This window comes from Aythya marila (assembly GCF_965140915.1).
Source record: "Aythya marila genome assembly, chromosome: W".
Lineage (NCBI taxonomy): Eukaryota > Metazoa > Chordata > Aves > Anseriformes > Anatidae > Aythya > Aythya marila.
In genome coordinates this window covers 11706340-11715722 of record NC_139081.1, presented here as the reverse complement: position 1 = coordinate 11715722, position 9383 = coordinate 11706340, and the positions used below count along the sequence as shown (strand labels likewise).

General features: G+C 57.5%; 1 protein-coding gene across 1 annotated transcript; it reads right to left on the bottom strand.

Annotated features, from left to right (window-relative positions):
• Positions 1 to 763: 763 nt before the first annotated feature.
• Positions 764 to 1723, bottom strand: LOC309889496 (olfactory receptor 14A16-like; the record flags this gene model as incomplete). Its single annotated transcript, XM_082782347.1, has 1 exon — positions 764 to 1723. One exon carries the CDS (start codon positions 1721 to 1723, stop codon positions 764 to 766), a length of 960 nt encoding a protein of 319 aa, XP_082638473.1.
• Positions 1724 to 9383: the final 7660 nt, after the last annotated feature.

Below are 9383 nucleotides of genomic sequence, written 5' to 3'. Positions count from 1 at the left end.
CAGCTCTCTCAACCTCTCTTCATACAAGAGTTGCTCCAACCTTCTGATTAAATTTGTATCCCTCCTGTAGTGAGTTAACTTGGTAAGGTTTTGGTAGCAGGGTGCCATAGGGGTGGCTTCTGTGAGAAGAATCCAGCCAACCAGAAGAATCAAGCCAATAAGTGATGGCGTTTGCATTTCTGTGAAAACATATTTAAGAAAGAGTAAAAAATAAGCTGCTACACAACAGCAGCTAGGAGAGATAAGAGTGAGAAACTTTTTTTTTTTAGTTCCTCACTGCTCCAGTCAGTTAGTTAAATCTCAGTAAGTGATCTTAATCTCCCTACACTGAATCTGTTTTGCCCAAGACTGCAAATGGTAAGTCTTCTACCTGTATCTTCAAAAAAAAAAAAAAAAAAAAAAAAAAAAAAGGAGCTCTTTCCACTCTGTTTTCTCTGGCTGCTCCTTTGAGGAGGGGGTGAAAGTGTGATGAGTGTGATGTGCTGGAGCTCAGTTGCCCATTGGTGTGAAACCACCACACTGCTCAGCTGTGTTACTGGCATCTGGCATCAGCTTTGAAAGAAGAAGCAGGATTTCAGGCAGTCTGTTGGGGAGATCCTGTTTTATTAAGCAGATGCTAAGAGAGAGTACTGAAAAAGCAGTTTCATTCCTCAATGTACAGTAGATATACATATTAAAAAAAAAAAATCTAATAAACTAATGAATGGGAATGACAACAAAGATAAATGTAACAATAATGATCATGAAACAAGTACCCAGGAAGTCATTCGTGGAGAAAAAGTGGTAATTTATTACTTTTCAGAAACATTCCTGAAATCATTTTCCTAATGGCACCCTTGAGCTCCTGGTTCCTCATGCTGTAGATGAAGGGGTTCAGTGCTGGAGGCATCACTGAGTACAGAAATGACACCATCAGGTCCTGGGCTGGGAAGGAGATTGAGGAGGGCTTCATGTAGGCAAAAAGTCCAGTGATGACAAACAGGGAGACCACAAACAGGTGAGGGAGGCACGTGGAGAAGGCTTTGTGCTGGCCTTGCTCAGAGGGCATCCTCAGCACAGCCCTGAAGACCTGCACATAGGAAAAAATAATTAACAAAAAGCACATGGATGCTAAAGAGACACCAATCATAAGTACCCAAGCATTCCTGAGGTAGGACTGTGAGCAGGAGAGCTTGAGGATCTGGGGGACTTCACAGAAGAACTGGTCCACAGCATTTCCTCCGCAGAGGGGCAGGGAAAATGTATTGGCAGTATGCAGCAGAGCACAGAGAACCCCACTGCCCCAGGCAGCTGCTGCCATCTGGGCACAAACTCTGCTGCTCAGGAGGCTCCCGTAGTGCAGGGGCTTGCAGATGGCAACGTAGCAGTCATAGGACATAACAGTGAGAAGAGAATACTCTACTGAAAACAAGAAGAGGAACAAAAAGACCTGTGCAGCACATCCTGCATAGGAAATGGCCCTGGTGTCCCAGAGGGAATTGGCCATGGCTTTGGGGACAGTGGTGGAGATGCAGCCCAGGTCGAGGAGGGCGAGGTTGAGGAGGAAGAAGTACATTGGGGAGTGGAGGTGGTGGTCACAGGCTACAGCTGTGAGGATGAGGCCGTTGCCCAGGAGGGCAGCCAGGTAGATGCCCAGGAAGAGCGCGAAGTGCAGGAGCTGCAGCTCCCACGTGTCTGCAAATGCCAGGAGGAGGAACTCAGTGATGGAGCTGCTGTTGGACATCTGATCCTCCTAGACAAAGGGGAACTATCCCAGGCAAACAAAAGACAATGATAATTAGGAAAGACATCTTTGATAAAAACCTGCTCCACTTCTCTCTGAAATCCCCCACAGTGATTTTCCTCTTTCTGAGACATTTTTTCTGCTCCCTTGCTTGAGCTCCGGTTGGTGATCATGGTAAAGGGTGCCATTGGGAGCAGGGGGCTCTGCTGTGGGCTCTGAAGGAGTCAGGCTTTCCCTTCAGGTCTAGGTAAATAAGAAATACGGGTGATCTCTGCTTAATCTATCTCTGATCTATGTGGACTTCACAGCATTACCACTGTGAACACTCTTGACTGCCAAAATTTGTGGTTTACTTTCTTGCAGCTAGCTGTGTCATACTCAGGAGCATTTTTTAAGGGAAGAAAACCCCGACACTTTTAAGGTATTCCAGCTGAGATCTTCTGAGTCCCTCGAGACAAAGGCACTCTCCTTTGTGCAGTGAGGTTGGCCAGTCTGTCCATCTACCCTCGTCTCAGCCAGAGTCCTTGAGGGCTCAGTCCACTGGCCCACGTACAGCTGTCCAATTACTGTGGCTTCAGGAACTGCCTGTAAGACGATTCAGATTTTTCCTGCCCCATAAACTGCATTGCCCTGAGCCCCACAGGTTTTAAGGGGAACTTTGGGCACCTTCCTCCTATGGACACATCTGAGAGGTGGAAATCAGTGCTTGAGCTGCAGCTGAAAGCCAGACCTGCAGCAAGCCATAAAACAAGAACAGCAACAGCAGATGAAGGAACATAGAGAAACAGCCCAGGACTTCTGCCAGGGAAGGCAAGGCCAGGGAGGGACTGAAAGGAACTCAGGAGAGTCAGCTCTGCCGGAGGTTCCACTCTTGAGGTTATGAGACATCCTGACTCCTGTGGGCTTGAGGTCAGAAAAGGAGGTACCAGACTATGTTCCCACTGTCCTGCCATTTCCAGCCCAGGGATGTGCTGCCTGCAGCTGTCCCTGCCTGCAGCTGGGTCTCTGTCCCCACGCCTCCTGCCTGCAGCTCACAGCCCCCATCCCACCCCATCAGAGCTGGGTGCTCAGCTCTGCCCTGCAGACACCTCCTGGCAGCAGGACTCTGCCCAGGGGCAACTCACTGGGGGCACGTCCTAGAGACCATCTCAAACAGACCCTGCTGACACTGCACGAGTGGTGGTGGAGCTTTCTAGGGGCTGAGGGGCAGGAAAGCGTCTACTTCTGTTCCCAGTGAGCCAAAAAAAAAAAAAAAGAAAGCAGAAACTCAGGAGAGCTGAGCCTGAAGCAGCTAAACCCTGCCCTGACTGTCCTCTTACAAAGTCCCCTTGGATACACCCTGGTTGAGCTGTGGAGCTGTGAGCAGGCTGCCCAAGGCAGTAGCCTCCTGCCAGCAGCAGGACCCTGCCCTGCCGGGGGGGCTCCTTCCACCCGCAGCTTCTACCCGCAGCGCCCTGGGCAGCTCCCCGGGCAGGCTGAGTGCTGAGCCTGGCAGGTGGCAGAGGCCCTGCCCCAGCACACAGCCCCTGGGGCACAGCAGGGACCCTGCTCTGCACCACAGCCCTGGACACCCCTGCCTGCACCCCCGGCTTCTCCTGCCTCCAGGAACTGCGGCTGCATTGCCCTCCAGCCAGAGACTTACTGGGTGCAGGGCTGGGAAGTCTTCTCCTGCAGTGAGCTCTGGGCATCCTGCCACTTCTGCCTGCCCTTAAGCACTGTGTCTCTGCAGGCAGTGCCCCCAGCCCTGCTGCGCTGTGTGGAGGAGCTGCTTCTGGGCAGAGCTGTCTCTCTGCAGCGCTGCCCGCTTGCCAGGAGCTCCCCTTGGGCCCAGGAGCCCGGCCCAGCTCAGCAGCAGAGGCCCAGCCCAAGGCCTCCCTTGCTCTGCCCCCCCACCAGGCTCCCTGCACATGGCCCTGGGGCTGCAGGGGAACCTGATGGGAAACAGCCTGAAGGAATCCCTGGGCTTCCCTCCCTCCCCTGGGCAGACACACTTCTTGACAGCAGGCTCATTTCTCTTAGCACAAAAACAAATATCTGTAGCAGTCTTCTCTTTTCATCCCAGTTGCTGATGGGACACCCAGGCATGGTCATAGAAGTAACTCCTTTAACCATCTGCTTAAGGAAGGGATTCTGCAGAGTCACTCGAGGCATCTCATGCTGGGTTTTTGTCCTGGGACTCAGATCCCTCCCATGCCTGCCACAAACCCACGGGACCTGGGATTCCTCTGCACTCAGTTTAGGTGTGAATAACATGGGCAGCTGCAGGTGAGCTCCTTCTTTCATCTCCAGGATCATAATGGAGATGGAGGAAAGCAAGGGAAATCAGCAGCCCCTTCTCCTGCTTGGAGATCAGCCCAGCTCCAGCACTGGCCCTCAGGGCTGCACGAACACCAAAAAGGCCCTCTGCTGTTAGGGCAGCACAACCCAGGCCTGTTTCCTTCTGGCCTCAGGAACACCAGTCCTTGCCCTTCTTGGGACCCCTTAAGTCATCCTTTTGTGCCCATCTACCATCCACGGCAGCAGGTCTCTGCTGTGAAGGAAAGCCTTTGCACGCCCAGGCTCTTGGCACAAGGTCTGGGACAAGTCTGAGTTTGGCCCTTGTGCCACAGCTGAGGTGCTGCAGCCCAGATGTGCCCCAATGCCCTCAGGCTGGGGCACAGGCAGGAGGAGCTGGATCCCCACCTGCTGTCACAGGGCTGGGACATTGATGGAAGAGCTGCTGAGGTGTGGGGGGACAGGTCCCTCAGCTTGGGGTGCTGTGCTGGATGGGGGCAGATTGTTCAGAAGAGACAGGCAGGGATGATCAACAGGGGGTTGCCCTCCATGTGAAGGATCTGTCTGGATGCATGGGATGGGCAGCAGAGTGGGGGAGCCCTTGTGGGTGAGGGTCAGAGCAGAGCCAGTCAGGGTGACCTTGTGGTCAGAGGTAGATGCCTGCAGTCAGGCTGAAGAAGCAGACAGTCTTCTGGAAGCCACTGGACTAAGATGAATTCAATGACCCCATGTCACCCTGGGGGCCTTTAATCACTCGGATGGTCAAAGGAAAGGGACACTTCTGGGTGCAAACATTCCCAAGGTTTCTGTGGGTTCTTGGAGACAGCTTCTGTGCACAGCTGCCAGATGGGCCGACCAAGGTGATGTTCACCAGGATCTGGGACTTGCAAACAGGAAAACCTGTGTCTTGACACTCCTCCTGCAAAATGCATGTCATAGTCCAGCTGCTTTTCAGCACATGGAAAGAGATGAGGTTTTGGGGCCCAGCCCTACATCCAGCACTGCACAGGCCCACTCACTCATAGACCCTGGGAGGCCTGCAGCCCCTCCGTGCCATCCCTGGGGGTCTTCAGGCAGCTCCTCCTGCCCCAGGGCCGGGGCAGCCGGGCCCGAGCTGCTTCAGCCAGAAAGGTTTGCTGGTCCCATTTGCTGGTCCTCATCTGCTGAGATTGGGTCTCAGACAGAGAAGAGGCTGTAGCTGCATTTATTTTGATTAAATATGCTGAGAGCATGGGGACAGCTTCAGCCGAGAGGCAAAACCTCTCTCATTTATATGCAGGAACATGGTGGAGGCTCCTAGGTCAGTCACAGAAAGGCGTGACATATGTTGGAGAAATAATCCAATAAACACAAAAATCCACTGCTAAGGGGCATGCACCTGGAGAGTATTGGCAGATTGACTTTAGCGAACTGCCTAGAAAAGGGGGACTGAAGTATTTGTTAGTCCTCGTGGACTCGTCTGCAGGCTGGCCTGAGGCCTTTCCGTGTTGTACCAGGAAGGCGAGAGAAGTAGTACAAGCTCTGGTAAAAGAAAGAATTCCGAGATTTGGGGCACCTTTGGGAACGCCATCGGACAGAGGTCCACAATTGATAGCCAAGGGAGTTACTGAAAGAAGCAGACTATTAGGTATTGGTTGGGATCCGCATAGCCCTTACAGACAGACCCCAGTCTAGTGGCAGAGTGGACAGAATGAATCATACTCTCAAGACTCAGGCAAAGCGTGTCAAGAAACTTCAGTGATCTGAAGAAAGGTTTTACCCTGTCTTTTGCAAAAGGCCCAGCCCTAGGAAAAGCCTCAAACCCCACCTTCCTGGAAGGGCTCCCAAGAGCAGAGGCGTGTTGGGGCAGGAACACAGCAGTGACTTCTCCAGCGCTCCACTTCCTTTATTCCGTGGCCTTTGTCAGAATTTGGAGATGTTCCTGGTGGATGGGCCAGGAACCTCTAGGAATGAACTGGGCAGAAGGGAGGTGACTGTTTCTCAGGACAAGAAGGGAAATCTCTCGTCTCTATCCTGAGCTGTGCTGTCTCCATGATGCTGATGTCATAAGCCTTCTTATGACACGTGCTGATGTCACAGGGGATGCCCTGCAACACCAGCATATAAGCACTGGAGCAGCGGCAGTGCCGGCACTTCCCTGCAAGGCCTGGTCCCTGCTGGGCACTGCTTGGGTGCTCCCCAGCGCTGTCCTTCTGTGGCCAGGAGTGGGGTCAGCAGGCAGCAAGCTTGAACTGGGCGACCCTCGCTGACGAGCAGAGGAGCAGGTGCACCTTGCTCCTAACCTGGCCCCCAGTCCTGTTCCGGTCCCCAGCCCTAGTCCCAAGCCCTGGTCCCCAGCCCTGGTTCCCAGCCTTGGTACCCAGCCATGCACCCCAGCTCGGGTCCAGTCCCGAGCCCTGGTCCCCAGCCACGGTCCCCAGTCCTGGTTTATTCCCCAGCCCTAGTCCCTAGCCCTTGTCCCCAGCCCTGGTCCACAGCGCTGGTCCGGTTCCCAGCCCTGTTCCCCAGCCTTGGTCCGGTCCATAGCTCTGGTCCCCAGCCCTGGTCCCCAGCCTTGGTACCCAGTCCTGGATCCCAGCCTGGGTCCGGTCCCCAAACCTGGTCCCCAGCCCGGGTCCGGTCCGCAATACTGGTTTCCAGCCCTGGTCCCCAGCCCTGGTTCCCTTTTCCTGGTAGACAGACCTGGTCCACTCCCCAGCCCTAGGCCCTAGCCCTAGTCCCCAGCCCTGGTCCCAGCGCTGTTATGGTACCCAGCTTTGATCCCCAGGTCTGGTCTGGTCCCTAGCCCTGGTCCCCAGCCCTTGTCCGGTCCTCAGCCCTGGACCCCAGCCTCTCCTTAGCTGTGCTGTCTCCTTGCTGCTGACATCATAAGCCTTCTTATGACACAGGCTGATGTCACATAAGGATGCCCTGCATCACCAGGATATAAGCACTGGAGCAGCGGCAATTCCGGCACTTCCCTGCAAGGCCTGGTCCCTGCTGGGCACTGCTTGGGTGCTCCCCAGCGCTGTCCTTCTGTGGCCAGGAGTGGGGTCAGCAGGCAGCAAGCTTGCACTGGGCAACCCTCGCTGACGGGCGGAGGAGCAGGTGCACCTTGCTCCTGCCCTGGATCCCAGCCATGGTCCGGTCCCCAGTCCTGGTCCCAAGACCTGGTCCTGTCCCCAGCCCTGGTCCCCAGCCCTGGTCCCCAACCCTCGTCCGGTCCCCAGCCCTGGTCCCCAGCCCTGGTCCGGTCCAAGTGCAGGTCCCCAGCCCTGGTCCGGTCCCCATGCCTGGTCCCCATCACTGGTCCGGTCCCCAGCCCTGGTCCACAGACCTGGTCCCCACCCCAGGTCTGGTCTCGAGCCTTGGTCTCCAGCTCTGGTCCCCAGCCCTGGACACCAGCCCGGGACCAGTTCCCAGCTCTTGTACCCAGCCCTCGTCCCAAACCCTTACCCACAGCCCTGGTCCAGTCCTCAGCCCTAGTCCCCATCCGTGGTCCCCATCCCTGGTCCACAGCGCGAGTCTGGTCCCCAGCTCAAGTCCCAAGCCCTGCTCCGGTCCCCAAGCCTGGTCCCAAGCCCTCGTCAGCAGTCCTGGTCCCCAGCACTGGTCTGGTACCGAGCTTTGGTCCCCAGCTCTGGTCCTGTCCCTAGCCCTGGTCTAGAGCCCTAGTCCGCTCCCGTGCTTAGGTCCCCAGCCCTGGTCCCAAACCCTGGTCCGGTCCGCAGAACTGGTCGCCAGCCCTGATCACCAGCCCTGGCCCCCAGTTCTGGAGCCAGCCCTGGTCCCCTGCCCTGGTTTCGTCTCCAGCCCTGGTCCCCAGCCAAGGTCCCCAGCCATGGTCCCCAGCCCTGGTACCCATCCCTGGTCTCCAGTCCTGATCCGGTCCCCAGCCCTAGCCCCCAGTTCTGGACCCAGCCCTGGTCCCCTGCCCTGGTTTGGCCTCCAGCCCTGGTCACCAGCTCTGATCCCCAGCCCTATTCCCCAGCCCTGCTCCCGAGCCCTGGTCCCCAGACCTGTTCCGGTCCACAGAACTGGTCCCCAGCCCTGGTCCCCAGCCCTGGTCCACTCCCCATCCCTAGTCCCCAGCCCTGATCCCAAGTAATGGTCCACAGCCCTGGTCGAGCTCCCAGCCCTGGTCCCCAGTCCTGATCCCTAGACCTGGTCCCCAGCCCTGGTCCCCAGCCTTGGACACAGCCCTGGTCCGGTCCCCAGCCCTTATCCTCAGCCCTGGTCACCAGCACTGTTCCGGACTGCAACCCTTGTCCCCAGCGCTGGTCCCAAGCCCTGGTCCCCAGCTCTGGTCCCGAGCCCTGGTCCGTTACCCAGCCATGATCCCCAGCCATGGTCTGGTCCCCGCCCTGGTCCACGGACCGGATTACCCAGCCATGGTCCGCAGCCATGGTCTGGTCCTCAGCCCTGGTCTCCAGACCTGTTCCGGTCCCCAGCCCTGGCCCAAATACCTTGTCCCCAGGCCTGGTTTTGTCCCCAGCCCTAGTCCCCAGTCATGGTGCCCTGGCCTGGTCCCCAGGACTGGTCCAGTCCCCAGTCCTGGTCCAGAGCCCTGGTCCCCAGCCTTGGTTCCCAGCCCTGGTTCAGTTCCAAGCCCTGGTCACCAGCCCTGGTCCCGTCTGCAGAACTAGTCCCCAGGCCTGATCCCCAGCCCTGGTCATCAGCCCTGGTCCCCAGCTCTGGTACCCATCCCTGGTCCCTAGCCCTGGTCCGGTCCCCAGCCCTGATCCCCAGGCCTTGTCCCCAGACCTGGTGCCCTGCCATAGTCCGGTCCCCAGCCCTGGTCCCCAGCCCTGGCACCCAGCCCTGATTTGGTCCCAGGCCCTAATTTGATCCCCAGCCCTGGTCCCCAGCCCCGATCCACAGCACTGGTCCCCAGCCCTGGTATGGTCACCAGCCCGGGTCCCAAACCCTCATCCCTAGCCCTGGTCCGGACCCCAGCCCTGGTCCCCAGCCCTGGTCACCAGACCTGGTCTGTTCCCTACCCTGGTCCCCATCCCTGGTCCCCAGCTCTGGTCCCTAGCCCTATTCCCCAGCCCTGATCCCCAGCCCTGGTCCCCAGCCCTGCTCCCGAGCCCTGGTCCCCAGACCTGGTTCGGTCTGCAGAACTGGTCCCGAGCCCTGCTTCGCAGCCCTGGTCCACTCCCCATCCCTGGTCCCCAGCCCTGGTCCCCGCCCTGGTCCCCGGACCTATTCCAGTTCCCAGCCCTGGTCCCAAGGCCTAGTCCCCAGCCCTGGTCCAGTTCCCAGCCCTGGTCCCCAGCCCTGGTCCCCAGCAATGGTTCCCAGCCCTGGTCCAGTTCCCATCCCTGTTCCCAAGGCCTCGTCCCCAGCCCAGGTCCAGTTCCCAGCCCTGGTCCCCAGACCTGATCCCCAGCCCTGGTATGTTCAC